At 45.6% G+C, this 18,327-nt stretch overlaps 2 protein-coding genes across 4 annotated transcripts in view; both read left to right on the forward strand.

Moving 5' to 3' along the window:
* Positions 1-12,289, forward strand: part of MAP4K3 (mitogen-activated protein kinase kinase kinase kinase 3) — an 86,816-nt gene extending 74,527 nt beyond the window's left edge. For both annotated transcript variants that reach the window (XM_068425561.1, XM_068425570.1), the window contains 6 exons: positions 261-432; positions 3,040-3,108; positions 3,226-3,318; positions 5,544-5,614; positions 8,290-8,345; positions 10,852-12,289. In XM_068425561.1, coding sequence (XP_068281662.1) covers positions 261-432; positions 3,040-3,108; positions 3,226-3,318; positions 5,544-5,614; positions 8,290-8,345; positions 10,852-10,939 — 549 coding nt within the window. In that variant the 3' untranslated portion in view covers positions 10,940-12,289. The remainder of the gene's footprint in view (positions 1-260; positions 433-3,039; positions 3,109-3,225; positions 3,319-5,543; positions 5,615-8,289; positions 8,346-10,851) is intronic.
* A 5,423-nt stretch (positions 12,290-17,712) lies between these two features.
* Positions 17,713-18,327, forward strand: part of SOS1 (SOS Ras/Rac guanine nucleotide exchange factor 1) — a 54,810-nt gene continuing 54,195 nt past the window's right edge. For both annotated transcript variants that reach the window (XM_068397376.1, XM_068397439.1), the window contains exon 1: positions 17,713-17,831. In XM_068397376.1, coding sequence (XP_068253477.1) covers positions 17,745-17,831 — 87 coding nt within the window. In that variant the 5' untranslated portion in view covers positions 17,713-17,744. The remainder of the gene's footprint in view (positions 17,832-18,327) is intronic.

Below are 18,327 nucleotides of genomic sequence, written 5' to 3' on the forward strand. Positions count from 1 at the left end.
TGATGGGTATAGCACTCATCACCTGTGGGCAGCTGCACAGGACGCATGTGATGAAAGACGTACTGCCTTATTTTAACTGAATCAGCATGAAGACTCTCTAAACTTCTTAACTCAGGCTCTTTGTATTACTGTTATCTAAAGAAGTAAACTTCATGTTACAAAATGTATGGCATAAAATTTACCATACAGTTTAAATAGCTAATAGGAACTCAGACTAAACTTGTTTCCCTTCTAACATCTATATTTGTTTCTTAATCTAGCACATAGATTTTCCTGTACCTTGTCCGCTGAGATTGTTTGAAATGCTGGTGGTCCCCGAGCAGGAATTCCCCTTAGTTTGTGTCGGTGTCAGTAGAGGAAGAGACTTCAACCAAGTGGTGAAGTTTGAGACTGTCAACCCAAATTCTACCTCTTCGTGGTTTACAGAAACAGGTTTGTGTGCTGTTGTAATTGCATTCAGAAATGTTCCTTGCTCTTCTATTATAGCTGAAGCATTAGAAAGGTAGTTTCCTGTGAGAAAACTAATGGTTAAATTATTAAGGCTAAGTGATCATTGTTAAGTTCTCTGTTGAAAGGAGTATCTGGTTGTACCTGCTTGCACATGCACTTTTTTTTTTGATGTTTGTGCTTGTTGAACGGATTGGATTTCTTGAGATTTTGAGCATAGCAGAGGATGGGGTTGTAGTTTCTTGCATTTCCATAAATCAGGCTGTACTTGACTATTACCCACTGTGCTGTTCTGAGCTCTACCCTGGCACCATGACTTCTTTCATTTAATAGATTTTAATAGAATTGGACTCTGAGCAATTTCTTTCAACATCACTGTAGGTGTGGTTTGGGTCTCCTGCAATAAGCCAGCGTGGTTAGAAATGGTGTTATCAGCCTCCTGCTGAGAGACAGCATATTTGTATTCTTCTAATGTTTATGGAAGGCGAAAGGGATTGGGACTATGGGTAGCAGGATACTTAAGTACCAGTCTATCACTGTTCTGGGTGCTGTGAGTGAGGAGGCCACCATCTGAGTAACAGTAGAAATTCTCTTATGAAGGAAGTGTGCTAAGAATTACTTTTCTAGAGTTGCAAGGTTCCCCCCTAAACCTAGATACAGTAGTGAGCTGACCCCAGTCACAGCTTGCAGGTTTAGAAGTAGTAAAATAGCTTTGTTATTACCAAGCATAGAGCCCTTGTTGATCCATAACGAATTTATACATAGCCCTGTGCTGGCATATGAGTCCAGCTGATTGTGTACTGTGGAATTAACTAAGAAGTACAGTTTCCACTAGGAAGATGCCAGCTGACTTTCTTGCTGCTTGAAAGTGCATCAGATTTTGATACAGTTTAAAGCATAGTTACAAGAAACAAAGTGATCAGTGGATGGCTGATTAATGCACTTAACTACTTCAGAGTTAGTGCATTTTATTTTCAAACTCATATATCTATTTATGTAACTGTGTGACTTCAGTAGAGTCCATAAAAGTAACATGCCGAAGAGAAATTCTTTGACCCATAGTGTCCTGTTGTCATTCTTCTCTCAGTATTGTCTGCATCAGTGTGTAAATACAAGAATAGTAATCCCTTCCTGGTTGTTTGTTTTTTTTTTTTTAATGTGGAAAATTTAACATTGTATTGTGCCTTCCAAAAATACTTCTTTAGCTTCCTTGAAGCATTTGTGTGTTCTCGTGGTGTGTCTTTGTTGTTAGTTTCTCCTGTTTGTTTGACCCTAATTTAAACCCTTATATTGTATTGGTTTATTCCTGTCCCCTGCTGGCAGCAGAGCGATAATGCAATGAAACAGATTTTTCCGTGTTTTTCAGATGGGGAAAGTGTGTACCATATGGTCACAAATAACTTCCATCAAATAGTAGTTTTCGTTGACATTTGACATTTTTTTTTGCAAATGTCTGATAAAGACATTTTGAAAAAACTAGCTGGCAGAGACTTACTGCAGGGGGGGTTCTCCCCTTGCCATCCTTCTCCTGTTAGCTTCAGCCAGTGCAGTGCATGTTTCCACATCACATAATGTGGTTGCACAGATGTATATCCTCCAGTCCTTCTGTTGCATGCTTTCATCATGGCTATATCCACATTTGGTTAAGATCATGCATTAGAAATCAGTTAAGATCATAAATGTATTCCTCCCAAGACAAACAGCAAAAAAGAGATGGGGAGGCCATCTCAAGGAGCACATTTCTGCCGTCATCCTTGAGGAGTTTTTTGCTTCTCAACAGGACCATGGATTTTATTATTTAACTGAGAGCTGCTTTTGTACTTTAGGTAACATGCTGTAATTTCTCATCTCTAACAGATTTAATGAGTTTCTCTTTTCTATACGAAAGAATATCTACAGAATCACTGGCAGTAATGCTGAATTAGTAAGAGCTGCTTTTTGTGTAATTTTAATGTTAACAAACAAATAGACCCAAACTGCACTTCTCTCTTGAGTTGACGTGTCCACTAATCACTTGTGGGTCAGATCCCTGTTTGCTGTGATGGAGATTGCTGCAGCTGTAACCCAGAAGAGAGGAAGGTAACCCTTCTTTTAAGAGTTTGGAAAAGGAAATAATCCACTATTTTTGGAAGATCTGGGGATGGAAAGTCTGAAAATAGCAGCAAGAATAAAATACTAATATAAAAGTCCCTAGCAAGATTTAGAAATAAAGGCAGAAGAAAAATTGAATGAAAGAGCATTCAGGTTTAGTGTGGACAGTCTCATATATCTGCCTTTTTTTGCAACAGCAATATTAAATTACACCAACAGAGAATAAAGGGGGGACAATGTACACATGAGTTTGCTTTTGTGACATGGCTCAGAAAAGGCTGGATTAAGTCCATACTTTAATATTACAGCTTCAGTTTTCCTGTCACAGTCAACATGTTGGATAAGTGGACATGCCTCTCTAAGAGAAGAGAAATGTCACTGGTAAGATGATTATTTTAAGTAAATAAAAACACACTAACCCATTAAATTGTCTCAAATGCTGGAACTTCCATTTCAAATTTCATGATAATTTGTTATGAACTAACTGTCATTTTTTTATAGACACTACAGAGACAAGTGTTGTACATGTAACACAGCTGGAGAGAGATACCATTTTGGTGTGTTTGGATTGTAAGTTTTAGTATCAACTAAATATATACGTTTGCATGTACATGCATAATGTCTGTCTTCTAATTAGTTCATATATTGAAGATAATTCTTGGTTAACATATCCTATTTATTGTCTAGGCTGCATAAAAATAGTGAATCTGCAAGGCAAGTTAAAATCCAGCCGCAAACTGTCATCGGAGCTCACGTTTGACTTTCAGATTGAATCAATAGGTAAGTTGGATTTCATTATTAATATTGAATTATCTGGATAAACTAGAGAGCTGGGAAATCACCAACCATATGAAATTTAGTAAGAGCAAATGCTGGATTCTGCACCTGCGACAAGGTAATCCTGGTTATACATATAAACTGGGGGACAAGAAGCTGGAGAGCAGCCCCGTGGAAAGAGATCCGGGGTTTGGGTTGATGGCAAGCTGAATATGAGTCAACAGTGTGCCCTGGCGGCCAAAAGGGCCAACCATACCCTGGGGTGCATCAAGCACAGCACAGCTAGCCAGTCGAGCGAAGTGATTATCCTGCTCTACACTGCACTGGTGCAGCCCCACCTCAAGTACTGTGTGCAGTTTTGAGTCCCTCAATGTAAGAAGGACATCAAACTATTAGAGTGTGTCCAGAGGAGGGCAACCAAGATGGTGAAAGGTCTCAGGGGCAAGACTTACAAGAAGCAGCTGAGGTCACTTCATTTGTTCAGCTTAGAGAAGGCTGAGGGGTGCCCTCATTGCAGTCTACAACTTCCTCAAGGAGGGCAGCGGAAGGGGAGGTGATGATCTCCTCTCTCTGGTGACCAGTGATAGGATATGAGGAAACGGTATGAAGCTGCATCAGGGGAAGTTCAGATTGGATATTAGGAAAAGGTTCTTCACTCAGAGGGTGCTCGGTCACTGGAGCAGGCTCCCCAAAGAAGTGGTCATGGCACCAAGCCTGTCAGAGTTCAGGGAGCGTCTGGACAATGCTCTTAGTCATATGGTTTAGTTTCATGTAGTCCTGTGAGGAGCAGGGAGTTGGACTCGGTGATCCTTATGGGTCCCTTCCAACTTGGGATATTCTATGATTAACTTGTTTACTGTTACAGTACAGAATTAGAGATGCTAACTGTCAAGTCTTTGGCATTTGAAACACTGTCTCATGCATTTCCTTTGTGTGAGATGGTTCAGCGAAAGGTTCAGCACGTTATGTAACATGCTTCCCTATGAGCAATTGCAATGGAGTAATAACCCTCGAGTCTTTCCTGATTATACTAAATGTCTTGGGAATATGATGGAGACCTTCAGCCTCTAAAGGAATACCTTAACACAACCTACATAAATTCTGTGAATCACTCATGGCTAACTCATTCTTCATGTGTGTTCACACAGTCAAAGACTAAATTATATGATATGTCACACTTTACATAAATTTTGTTTTCTTGTGAAGAATCTGAATTAGATTTGTGAAACAGAAGGACAGAATACATTTATTTTGACAATTCTCCAGTGGTTACATACCTGGATTGCATCACCCGCTTTTGAAAAGAGCAATGAGGAAGGATGTGTGCACAGATGGAGGGCAGCACCAGAAAAGGAGGAACAGTGGGAACAAAAATAATGAGGCATTGGAGGGAATTTACTTCTGAAGAGCTTTAACATTTCAGGCACTTCAAACATCATGTCCCACAGAGAAGAGGATAATAAAACATTGTCATGGAGAACTTTACTTTTATGGCTCCTGTTGATTAGGAATGGGGGGAAGGAAGGTGTACATTTACTTGAAGCTGCTGTCCGCTCTCTGCTAGTCACAAATGAGCTACCAGTGTCCTGTTCTAGCCTGATAGTGTCTCCAAAGAGCTCTGCTCTCTTTCTTTCATACCTGCCCAGAGGCAGGATGCTGGATGCAGGTGAGACCTACACAGTTGCCCTCTCTTTGAGGAAGGCCCTTAGACCCATTTCCTTTCACAGGGTTCAAATGCAGGTGTTTGATACCTCGTTTGTGACAAGGGGAAGGACTGGGGAGAGGGCTCTGTAAAGCTTTGCGTTGCTATTGCAGAAAGACCACATTAGCCAACAGTTGCTGGGAAAGTGAAGAATGTCACTTCAGTATCCCTGTAACTTCTCTGCTAAAATTCAATATATAGTTTCTGCTAGTATGAGAATGAGGGGAGGATTCCTGTTCAAAGGAAGGTCATGTTTAGGACTAGACAGAAGGACAGTTCTAGAACTTTTTCTGGTTGAGTAGGAATATTTTTAAACCCCACTCATTAAACAAACAAATACATAAATGCAGCTACTTTTGAGGCAGGTTCAGCGATTCCTGTGAGACGTTTTGCAGTCTGTGTGAGTGAACATGAATACAATAAAACATACATCCACAAATTTCAAAATGCAGTCATATGCCTTTGGCCTTAAAAGCACGAGTTGACGTTATGCCTCAAAACTGACTCCAGTGTTCTTTGTTACCAGTTTGTCTACAAGATAGTGTGTTAGCGTTCTGGAAACACGGCATGCAAGGAAGGAGTTTTAGATCAAATGAGGTGAGTACTGCATTTTGCTTCAAATTCTAGCATCTAATATAAGCCAAGTAGAGGATAAACACATAGTGCCGTGGTCTGAAAAAGAGTAAAACATTTCAGTAACTAGGTTAGACCTGGAAGCTGGAATCTCATTCTAAGCGTGTTTCATAAACTAATTAGTGAAGCTATACAAGAGCCCCTGTTAAGTCTAACATACAGAGCAGAAAGCAATGAGAGACCGGGCCATGATGCCATAGAAAATACCCAAGCCTAATTCTTGGTAACATTAATCTTCTCCACCTTAAATTGCTTTGAAGACCAGTGTCAGTCCCTTAGCCTGTCACACATGGATACCAAAATTTGGGCTTTGCCAGTGGGTGCATGCTCTGCTGCTGAGCTTTAGCTTTTTGCCACAGTGTCAAATGAGTTGCCTGTTGTTCTTCAGTCTCTTCCATGTTCCCTTGGATTATGAGTACTTTTAAGATTTTAGTGCCCAGCTTTCATAAGAAGTATTTTCCATTCTCAGGAAAAAAATGTCAGAATGACCTAAAGATTTTTTTCTAAAATTTCTGTCTAGTCCCTTTTTTCAGCCAGTTTGATGTGATTTTTAGACATTGTTAAACCATTATAAGTATCTGCCCAACTCCTTTTTTTCTTGCTGCAAACCTTGTGCATCTATGCATTAGGGAAATCCTGTGCTTTGTAGGATTTTAATTAGTCTTTTAATTTGGTTATTAAAGAATGTTTACAAACTTCAGTTGTTTCATCAGTGTTGCATTGGCTAAGAAATCGAGCTCATTATGACTAATTGTATTTCAAGGTACATGTACAGTCACACGGTGCCAAGCTTAAATATTCCATGTTGTTACACAAGTACATTTATTTGCACAAAACCACAGCTGACCTAATCTGTGCTGACAGTAAGCCTGCTCTTTATGGGAAATCGGACCAAAGACTAGAGTCAGACTACTTATTTCTGAGTCTGCAAATGGTTCTTGTGGCATTTGTGCATGTTTGATCCCTAGGCATGATTGTCCTTCTCCCAAGAACTCATAATGGTGAACTGCAGCACCCTGCTGTTAGCACAGACCATGAGGAGGAGATGACACCACTAGGCTCTTCTCCAACTCCAGACTCCTGCTAGCAGCATTCTGCAAGGCTCAGTGGATTACTCCACCCATTGGCACTCAGTAGCTCTGATCCAGTTGTTAGAGGACATGCCCCAGAGTACTGCAGCACAAGTGGATGCTTTATAGTGTTCATATAAAGCATAAGGAACACTGTCTTCTTGCTTTGTTATTGTCAAGCCAAAGCCAGCACCTAAATGAAGAACAGAAGGCAGAACTGAGCTGTTGTCAGAAAGCAAGCCACCCAAAACTTTCTCTCTGTAGAACATATATAGGGTAAGCTCTCAGGTCTTTTTAAATTCCTTCTCTCTCCTGGCTGTCCTGCTAGCCACATCTATTAAGGAAAAAAAATAAACTCTTTTTCTTCTGTAGTATGAAAAGCCTACATTACCAGGCTCAGATCTTGACCATATTCATTACTTTTGAGAATTTTATACTATGTCGTATGTAGGAAGCGGTTACATGGGACAAAAATCTGACGAACCTAACTTTGCAGCGTGTTTGTCTTTGAAGACAGTATTAGTTCAGATTCCCTAATCTAATACCAGTTGGTCTAGTTGGGGATGATTTGAACTGCTTGCAAAGTTATGTCCTTTTACAACTGTGACCTTCCATAGTGGTTTGATTGAGTGGGAAGAACGAAACAGGGAACTCCGTGAATTCTGAGACAAGATGCTCAAAATTTGGGCCAAGATTGTGCAGACTCAGCCCCACAACAAGCAGAAGTAATTTTCTTAAAGTGGGGAACGTCATTGTTGTGAATTGAAATTCTCTTGCAAGTTGTCTGTGCCAGCAGTGAATTCACTAAGTCAGCTAATGCTACTAGGATCTGGGAAGGAGAGAAGAATCTTCTTTCCTCAAGAATGTGAAATGTGGCTGTGTAGAAAAGGAGCTTTGTAAACAGTGCTTGCTCATTCACCGTGTGACTTGATAACTTTTGGAGTATGCAGACGGCTTCGATTGACTTTATTGATTAACGTGATGTTTTCTTTGCGGCTTTGGTATTCATGTGATCGTAAAGATGTATCACACAAGTACAATTCATTTGCCATAAGCAAAGCCCTATTGCACTAGTCTGAAATGTCAAAATACTGTGTTTTCTTTTCACAGTGGGCGTAAGTACCACAAATTAGATTATGTTTCTCTGTTAAGGTTTTCAGAATATGAACTTACTGCATTATTACTATGATTCAGAATTTCAACAAAAGGCATTTTATGTGTGATTTACCTGACCCATTTTGGATATCTATTCTAGTGAGAGAAATTGCATCCTACAGCTACCTATTTCAGTCATGGCTGTAAAGAGAATTGCACTAGTAGCTCAGATGCTGTGCAGTGCTGAGCCCTACTGTTGTGCTTGCAGTTGCTACCAGAGGAATTCACATAATGTGGCAGGAATTACAGAAAACTTTTAGATCTCAGTTGCATCAAATTCTCTAGCTGATGTAAATCAGCAGTAAACTGGTAACATCAGTCATGGTCAATTCCTTCTTTAGGTTAATTTTAAAACCAAAATAAAAACACTTGTGCACTTAACATGTAAACACCTGTCTTATTTTTGTTGTCTAGATCACACAAGAAATTTCTGATAATACAAGGATATTCAGGCTTCTGGGATCTGACAGGTATGAAGAGAAGTGAACATGGCATGCTAAAATAGAAGAATAATATGTGTTCCTCCTACCCTGTAAAAGTTTTTTGCTTGTTTCTTGTGATTCCTTTTTTAGCCATCTTATTCATTCCTTTGTGTACATGTCTGCCTTTCAGCCCTTCAAGTTTACTTCTCTTTCTTCAAAAAAAAAATTTTCTAAAAGTGTGTGTGGACTTTCAGAAGTACTCAGATAAGCCAGCAAACTCCTATTTGGCTGCAGTCACAGTCTCCAGGAGTATCTTCCTTTTTTGTGCTGTAATTGTTTTGTTTAACTTGGTGAAATCTTTACTTTCAGATGCTCTGCTGCAGTAGCTCATCAAGATCTACTTCTTGAGACAAATGCAAAAAATACTTAAAAATTTAAATACCTCACTTTCAGCCCCAGAAAGGAACTCTACCAGTTGTCCTTCCAACATGACAGCTCAGGTCTTGTAAGAGCTCTTCATAATTTCCAGTGTAGCAGTTCTTTGGTGTCTGCTTTGCAGGATGCTAACACCGTGTCTGTCTGACCCATCGGATACCAGCTCACCAAGTCAGTAACTGCTGTTTTAGGAGTGTCACTGACTTCTTCAACTTTCTCTGCCCTGCTGTCGAACTTTGTACTTCTGTAACAGCCATGAGATCAGCAGGTTTTTTGTCTTCTGGGGAGTGCATGCTGATGTGACTGTTTTCACCAGTAATGTATTCATATGAAGTGCAAAGATAGGCTTTAATTTTTCTTTTGAGAATTGTCTCTGTCGTATGCCAGTCACAGTAAACTCACTCTCTTGTAGGCATCTTAGAACTACCAAAAAAGCTTTACATCAGCCAAAGGCTTTCCCCATATTCTGTTTCTCCAAGCTTGACGCACAGCCCTGTAATTACCTATAACATCAACAGCAGTGAATGGTGCTGTGGCTTTATCGGCTAGCTGCCAGCAATTTTTGCTGGCTGGGGGTTGAGGATTCTGCCTTACGTGCAATACCTGGTAGCTTTTTGGTAATGGATAGTTGTAAGTAACACTTATCTCTTACCTGAAGGTTTTACTCTCTCTGTTCCAGTGGGGTGTACATTTAGCTTAGCTTTATTATGTCATTTCTCTTAGTTGTTGAGAGACAGCACAACTCAGTTTAAAAATGAATCTGACTTCACCATGGAGCATGACATTGCAAATCATTGCCTTGGAGAAATGATGTCCTCTTCCCCAAATACGGTTCATTTATTTCTGGCTTGCACTAACAGTCTCCCAAGTCTGAGACAATGTTTAAAGACTTTGCACTGCAATAAACATTAATTCCAGTTTCTTCAGATACCATTTTGCTTGCAGCTCTGTCATATTTTGTGCTTGAGCTGTGAAACCTTTTTCCAGTTATACGTGTCATTTCCTAGGCAGTTCATAGGAACTGGGGTTCTGAGAAACCAAAAAACTGACATCAGTCTGATAAGAGCCTGTGTGTTGCTTTCTCCTGGTGAGCAGGGAATGCCTCATGGCATGAGGTGTCATTTCCTTTGTGGAGCACATTGAGCAGAGGGTGGGTTTTCTGAGTGATAGTTTTGAAGCAAGGAACATCTCCTTGGGTGAATTGAGAATAGATGGATTTGAATATCTCACAATCTACCTTCACTTCAGGGTGTTTGTGGAGGAGAACTCAATCATGAACATCCTGGTCCATTTAGCAGTTTTAGCAGTTCTTGTCTGATTAAAAAAATCTCAAATAGTCTGTGAAACAGAATTGTGACTGCTAATTTCTCTCCTTTGAAGATAAAGGTCTCACCTAGGACATCGCATATGGTCTTTGCAGTTGTAGTGTAGATCCAGATAACCCAGTCTCCTGTCTCCAATGCTGGCCAAAAGTGGGTGGCAAGAACAGACTGAGAGAGAAAATTATGCACAGAGCAGTCGTTTCCCTGAGGACTCTCTCAGCCTGCAAGTCTTTGCCGCTGAGACTTTCAGAGCTGGAGGAAGTTTCTGTGGATTTAGGTTACGTGGGCTCAGGGAAAGACTAGAAATGCTCACAGAAGAGTCAGCTTTGGTCATCTGTCATGTCCAATGGCAAAGGGCAGACTAACGACTTCCAGAACTGGAGCCTGATTAATGAGTTAGCTTTGCAAAGCTCTGGGAAAGCACAAACCCAGGCAGTAGGGGAGTGATGGACCCTCTTCAGAAGCCCCCACTGAAAGGACAAGAGGCAACAGGCATACATACCAGCAAGGGAAATTCCAGCTGAATAAAAGAGGGAAAAACATCGTGGTGAGGGTGGTTGAACACTGCAGTAGGAGCCCAGAGAAGCTCTGGGAGATCCTTGGAGACCTTGCTTGGACAAGACCCTGAGCTAGCTTTCAGTTGGCCTTGCTTTGAGCAGCTTTTGGACTACAGGTGTCCAGGGAAAGAGAAATGACCACCAGTCAGATGGATCCTGGGAAAGAATATTTAGTTACATCCAGGGATGTTTTTAAATGAAGGCTTACTTGACATTGTGGCTTTTTTATTTTCATTTTAGGGTTGTGGTGCTGGAGAGTAGGCCGACGGATAACCCAACAGCCAACAGCAATTTATATATCCTGGCAGGGCATGAGAACAGTTACTGAGAACAGTGGATGGCAGGCAGCTCACCGTGGCAAGAGAACACTCCTGCTGCAGCAGCATTTATGGCTGGCTGAAATGGCATAAAAGCTGCAGTAAGCCAACTTCAGATACTTTGTTGTGGCATGAGGGGAAGATGAGAATTGTTTGTGGTATGGACACATAAGCATTATGATACCACAGAAGTGCTTAATTTACTGTTATGTAATCTTTGTACATATGCAGTATTTTTCAGTGAAACTTCTTGCTGAAGACCTACACTGACTTTCTGTAGATAGCGGTCCTCCTGTTAAGTACAAGTATCTTACCTGTACAGATGTAAAAGTCACTGAGGATGCAAAAATGAAATCGGGGTACTATTTTAAGGACTTATCATGTGTTTATTATAAAGTGGGATGGTAGCAACAAATATAGTACATTTAACAACACTATTGTATTTTATTATATGTAATTTACTAATACAAATAAATCTTAACTTTTAGAAATTGTAACCAAGGCTGTAATCAGATTACAATCTTGTTTTAATTTTGATGCAACACACTGGTGTTCATGTTTGCACAACGTATTGAGACGTGATGTATTTAGTCACAAAGGTAAGCTGTGACTTTGTGGATATTACTTGGGCTTCAAAGGTTTTTTTTTTTAGTTTACTTGGGTAGTTTTCTTTGTGAAACAAACCAAACACCTGTATTTCTGTATTTAATTAAATCTCTCCTTACGATTACTTCTCTATGTTTGAAAACAATACTTTCCGGATGGGAGTCAGTCCCAGAGTAGTGGTACCTGGCTGAAACACTGCAATAGGTGTTTGAATTATTAGTGTATACAGTGATAAAAATTAGTATTACTGTTCGTCGTACTAAGTAGTTTCACATCACAGTGAAAAGGAGCAACATTCCACATTGTGGAAATGGCTCAAAGGTGTTGCCATTTTGACTTTTTTTTGGCCTTATAACCATTTTCAAACTTTTCTGGATTTAGGATGTTAACACATGGCCAAAATAATTTAGTTACTACCTCATTCAAACAATACAATGGTTACTACGCATCACAGGAACTTAGTTTTGATCAGAAGTATTTTTGATTTGCTGTTCTCCAATGGACTATGTAAATGCCAAGTTTTAGCAAAATGCACATATTTGACTCCTTTTTTTGTATATGTTCTTTATATTTTGTTGTGATAATATACACTAAAACCAAACTAAATTTAAAGTGATTTATGGTCTGCATTATGTTGTGATTGGTAATGCTTTGAAATGTGTTCCCTAATGTATATAATGTAAAATAAACTTTTTTTAACATGTTGTTGTACAATTAGATTACCACCTGCACTAATTTTCCACATAAGATTAAAATGGAACATACTGAGTTTTGAATTCTGCTATTAAATGTTTGTGCCAAACACAGAAGCTGGGCATTTCTGAATGTATTGAATGGTCAGACCACTGGATCTCAATTCAATTTAGGCCAGCACTTGAGGGTAGGCATTATTACCCTTTTGGCCTTTAGGCAATGGATATATGTATTTGAGATAAGTCTTTCCAAATTCCACTTGTTTGATTTCTTTCCTTCATTACCTGCTTTTCCACCTCTGCTTGCAAAACTGATTTTTCTTTTTTTTCAGCAGTGCTTTTTTTTCTGACGATGGTACTGAAGCTCTGCTGGCCCCATCTCTTCTGTTCCCTTGCACTGAACCTCAGATCCACCCTGTGGCAGAGGTGGTAATGCAAGTCCTACTGCTGAGAAAATGAATTCTCAGAAAAGGGTGAGAACCTGTGTTTCACAGCACGCTTGTGCTGCTGCCCAAAGGGGGAATTTCCATCCTGCCTCCCGTGGACTATTCCTCACTTTGACATGCAAAAAGTAGCTAAATTTTAACAGAGTACAGTATAGCTGGTGTGCTGTGAAAATGCTTCCTCCTGTGGGGTTTCTGCAGCAGCTGTAGACAAGTGTCTTGCTGTTTTGGGCTATTGGGCCATTGCTGAATTACAGGCAACAGGAGCTAAGGGATACTGGGTTTTGTTCTGGTTGAGCATTTTTGGTACAAGGATGCATGTTGGGATGCAGCTGGAATAGCTAAAAATAAAGAGGACAGGATAATGGCATGCAGGAAGAAGGGGAGCATTGTGCTAGGGCAGGTTTGACTCAAATCTATCAGTAGAGCCAGGACAGCTTTGCTTTCCACATGCTACTCTCAAGCCTGAAAGATGAGGAAGAAGCGAAGGGTTCCTGCTTTTTGAGGAATTGTTCTGTTGCAGGATTTGGGTTCTGTGCCACAAAACTGCCTCTTCCTCATCCCGAGCTGCTCACGCCCTTGGCAGCTGCCCTTGGCAGAGCAAAAGGTCTCCTTTCCTAGACCTGCAGTTGGCATGAACTGAAAGTTTTGTTGAGCCACGCTCGGTGGGAGCTTCCACCACCCCCATCCTGAGGTGAGATTGGGATCAGTGTGCGGGACTGACGGGAGCACAGAGCCAGGAAACCAAATCACAGGCACGATGAGGTTAGAGCAAGGTTTCTGCCTACAGCTAGTTGACACAGCTTCTCTAACAACCTGTACAACTTCTCTTTTTCTCTCTCCTCCCAACCCCTTCCACTATCGCTGGCTTCTAGCTAGCAGTCCTAGCCCCTAACAGGCAGAAGTGTGTTGTGATGGGGCATTCACCAACCTGGAAGCAAAGTTTTGTGCAGGGGCTGAGCGTGGGGCTCAGTCCAAACTGAGCTTTCTTAGAACAAAGAAGTGGGGTTGATTTGGTCCGTTGCAGAAGTGCTCCTGGAAGCTGGGAGGACAGGGGAATGAACACTGCTTTTATCCTGTTCTTGCACATCTCTCCATGCGGTGCTGCCTGCCCCTGTCAGAAACAGGATCTGATGACCGGAAAAAGAGGGGGTTCAGACTGAAGTTCTGCATCCCACTGCCCTTGACTGAAACCAAGAGCTGTGTGAGGTGAAGCACATGTTGCTGGCTGCCCGTTCCTTGTAGCTTTGTCACTGGGACATTGTGATGGGACTGGGGGAACCTAGCAATGTTGCGAGCAGTGATGGGGATGGGTGCATCCCCTGGGCAGGAGGGGTTTCTTACATTCCACAGGGTTTGGCTTTAGCAACAGCACTGCTGGTTTTTGAAAGAATCTATGTGAAAATGTGGGGGGAAAAGATTTTAAAACCAGGAAATGTGTGAAAACCTCTTGCTTCCCTTCAAGGAAACACTCCAGGTTGATCTAAAATACTGGTTAGAGGGAGTCACAGTCAATAGAGCCTGTGTCATCTATTGAGGGGTGCAGAAGGAGCTGAGGGAATGTGTCTGGGGAGGGGGACGTGGACCCTGGTGGGCTCTGAAGTTCTCATTGTGGACAGCAATGCTGGGGTTGCTGTCTGCTCAGCATCATCGTCTACAATATAGCTGCATTACCGTTGCTAGAGGTCTTCTCCCCTCCTTGGGCAGCACCTCCTCAGGTGCAGATTTTCACTTTAAAGCTAATTTAAATCCAACACCTTCAAATTCAGGTCCTCCTTGTGTTTCTCTGACAGGCAGATACTCCTAGCAGTGTCTTGCAGGCTGAACACAGGAGCACATTGTCAGCTCCTGACAGTCCCTCCCGGTGGCGCCTCCTCACATTCCTCACAGCAGCTGCTGGTGGTAAAGGGCTGCTGTTCCTCGTTGTAAGCCCCTGTTGCTTGGCCAGCCCTCAGGACAGTATGGCAAAGGGCTGCCATGACCCTCCACCTCATCCTCCTCTCCCTCCTCCAGCAGCACTGGGGGATCCCGAGTCCCTATGCCACCCACAGACATTGTACACCCCCGTAAAGCCACCACTGCACTGGCTGTGGCCTTTGGTTTCTGCTCCTTCTGACAGCAATGGCAGTGAGTCTCATCTTCACTTCTTGACATAAGGGCAGGTCATCCCACTGCCTGGCTCCCTGCACCTCCCCGTGCCACTGAGCCTCCTCTGTCACTACATCCCTACAAAAGCAGCCCCCAGCTTTCAACTCTGTGCTCTTCTCTGCAAGAGCTTGCACTGTAGTGAGCACCCAGACAGCTGCAGTCCTTCCTCCAGGTCCTGAGACACCCTCGCCTTGGAGATGTGCACGTCCATACATGGTAACCACCAGCACCTGTGCCTGTCTGCGCTTCACCTGCCTGTGCTTTCTGCCACAGATGGCGCACAAAGCCAGTGGCCTGGGACAGCAACTGCTGGGCAAACAGTATCCCATTGCTCTCCGTTGTGCTCTGCCCTTCAGTGGACCCATGAGACTTTTCCCATCCTGCCACACAGGCTGGTTTATTTGCCACGAGCAGTGAAGCAACAGCTCCTCAGACAGCCCTGGAGACAGTTACGTCTTGTTCAGTTGCTTTCCAAGCAAAACTGCACCCTGCCATGCAGCACATGAAGTGAGTGAGTGCAATCAGGTGGAGGCCGGTGAGGAACCCCGACTGCCCCCCCCTCAGCACCAATAAACCCAGGATGTAGGGAGCACTGAAAAAAAGCACTGAAAGCCATGAGAGGAAGGCTATCTGGTGCCGGTGCTGGTGGCTCCCCGTGGAGGGAGAGCTCAGGCCCGGACTGTCCTGTGGCCTTACCAAATGTTTGAACCAACCAAACACAATGCCTGCAGTCTCCCCATTACCCAAAGCTGTTTTGTTTGAAGGAAAACGATGCTGTAGACCATCCACTGGTATTTAGGAGCCCTGGCACCTTCATCTCCAAATGGAGGGGCTGCAGATCAGAGCACTGGTGCAGTTTTACACCCAGTGTGGCACATACTTGCGAGCAGCTGAAGATTTAAACTTCAACAGACTGATTTTCCATCATGAGGCAGTGAGTGCAGCAATGCTGCAGTCTATGAGATGCTGTGATGGTGTCCCTGAATGTGCAGGTAGGCTGCTAAACCAAGCAAATAGCTCTGAGACATGAGTATTCCTGCCTTTCATCCTTGTTCCAGCACTCAAAGCAGAAGGCTGACTCCTTCCTTTTCTGTCTGGAGGAAAAACACCTGAGGCAGAGCTATGGGGTGAAGACAGCTCTTTGAGAGGCTCCATCCATTACCTGGTAAAGTACTGCTCCTATCCTCAGAGCCCTTTACAAACACTAATTGAGCCTTCCAACATGCATACCATTCCTGACAGATGTCTCTGCGACCAGCCCTTGAGGTGAAGGGAGACTCAGCAGTCTCTGTCCAAGGAACCTGTGCGTGTACTTCGCTATCCTCCCAGCTGGGAAGCTGGTCCTAAACTTTCCTTCCAGTGACCAGTGAAGGTTTTCATACATCTATATCTCCCTCCCTGTGCTCCCCAACAGCAGTTCATTATTTCCTCTCCTGGTCCGCAGGCTCTCCCCGGCCACTTGCCTCGCAAAGCAGAGTACAACGATTTGCTTTTCATCTCCAGCAAAGTCCTCCTCCCTCTGCCCTGCCAGGCCCCACAGACCACCTCGGACTTTGTCCTATTTAAACCACTGGGCTTTATTTACATTCTGGCTTTGCTTTTTCTGGCCTTTTTTCCAAGAACCAAGCTTACTTGAGGCTGTTCTTGTGCTGCTTGAATGGAGTGTTTATCTGTCTCTGATCTTGGTCCCCATGTGAGATGATGGTGTCTTTAAAACAGGGACTGACAGAGCTTTTCAGGGAAGAGCAACACCAACGTACCACCTCCATCTCTGAGCAGATGGTTGTCACAGGCAGACGCAGTCTCCTTGTGCTCCGGGTCACCCTGGCAAGGGAGGCTGGTGAGGAGCCAGCAGTGAGGAGATCAGCTGCGATCTACAGGGAGCAAAGCCTTGGTGGCACTATTATCAGCATGCAGAGGCTCTAGCTGGGAGAGGGGTTGAGAGGCCTTGTCTGGCTCAGCACAGCTCCACTGGGGTTTGACGTGGATCCAAAGCCCTCTCTCTTCCCCAGACCCCCACAGAGCTGTTGTGGGGCCACCACCACTGCCAGACCCTCCCTCGGTAGGTACGGCCCATAGCCTGGCCTGTGTGGCGGAGGGGTCCCAATGGCTCCCCAGTGCCCTGTCCCCTCCCCAGGTCCCACCCAAGGGCCCCGGGTGGATCTCGCTCTCCTAGGGTGGCTCGGCGGCTGCCGAGGGCAGGCAGGCCTGGGGCTGCACGCAGGGCCTGGCAGGCCGCCGCCGTTCCCACAGCGCTGGAGTGGTCGGGGCAGCCGCGGTGGGGCAGAACGGCGGTGTCCGGGGGGCGGGGGGGGCTCGCAGGCCACCACCGCACCGGTGCTGGCCCCTCCGCGCGGCCCGGCCCAGTCACGGAGGGCCGGGGATCCCACCGGGCCCGCGGAACGGCGCGGCGCCACCCGCCGGCAGGGGGCGCGCGGGGGGGGTGTGGCCGTCCCGGGCAGTCACTTCCGCCGGAGAAGGGAGGAGGGGGAGGAAGGCCTCGACCACGCGTCGTCGGGGCGCAGGCGCGGCCGGCGCGGGGCGGTACTGCGCATGCGCCGCGGCCGCCAACTGTGCGGGCGAGGACGGGAGCCTGGAGAGCGAGGAGGTGGCGACGCTCGCGCTCCGGGCGCCCGACCCCGCCCCTCGCGGCCCGCGCCGCGCCGCGTGAGCCCGCTCCCGCCGCCCCCTCCCACCGCCCACCGCCGCCCCTCGGGGCGACCACCGAGAACCGGGGGCGAGGAATGCGGCAGCCGCCGCCTCCCCCCGCCGCAGCGGGCCTGCCGCTGGCGCCGGCGGCGGGGGGCCGCCGGGCCTCCTGCTGAGGGGCGCCGAGCGCTCCAGCGGCGGCCTCCTCGCGGCACCTGGACCGGCCCGGCCCGGCCTGCCCCGCCCGCTTCCCCGCGCGGGCCGGGCCCGGCGGCACCATGCAGGCGCAGCAGCTGCTCTACGAGTTCTTCAGCGAGGAGAACGCGCCCAAGTGGCGGGGGCTGCTGGTGCCCGCCCTCAAGAAGGTGAGGGGGAGCAGCTCCGGGGCGCCGGGCAGGGCCGCGGGAGCGGGGGTGCTCGGCCCGGGGCCCGTCGCGGCGGCCCGGCATCGGCGCGGGGTGGGCCGCGGCCGGCGCGGCGCCTCGGCCGAACCGGGGCAGCAGGGCTGGCCGGCGCTCTCCGCGCTCCGGAAGCGACTTTGGGGCTCGCCGGGGGTCTGTCGTTGCTACCCAGCCAGGCGGGCGCCTGCCTCGTGGGGTGTCGCGGAGGGGGGGCCCCCGCGTCCCCGCGCAGGGCCTGGCGGCCGCGGGAGCCGCACTGGGGCGATGCTCTGACAGACGGAGCTGTGTAGATAAGAACCGGTTAGTGGACACGCGGGTCCTGGCCCCCCTTCGCCGAGAAGGAAGCAAGTAGTGCTGCTGCGGGTTTCTGCTGGGCTCTCTCAGCACCCAGAAGTGACACGGCTGCGGGGGGGGGGATCGTTATGAGGAACTGCTGAGAGAATTTTGGTTAATTAGTGTT

Source organism: Nyctibius grandis, chromosome 1, assembly GCF_013368605.1.
Source record: "Nyctibius grandis isolate bNycGra1 chromosome 1, bNycGra1.pri, whole genome shotgun sequence".
NCBI lineage: Eukaryota > Metazoa > Chordata > Aves > Nyctibiiformes > Nyctibiidae > Nyctibius > Nyctibius grandis.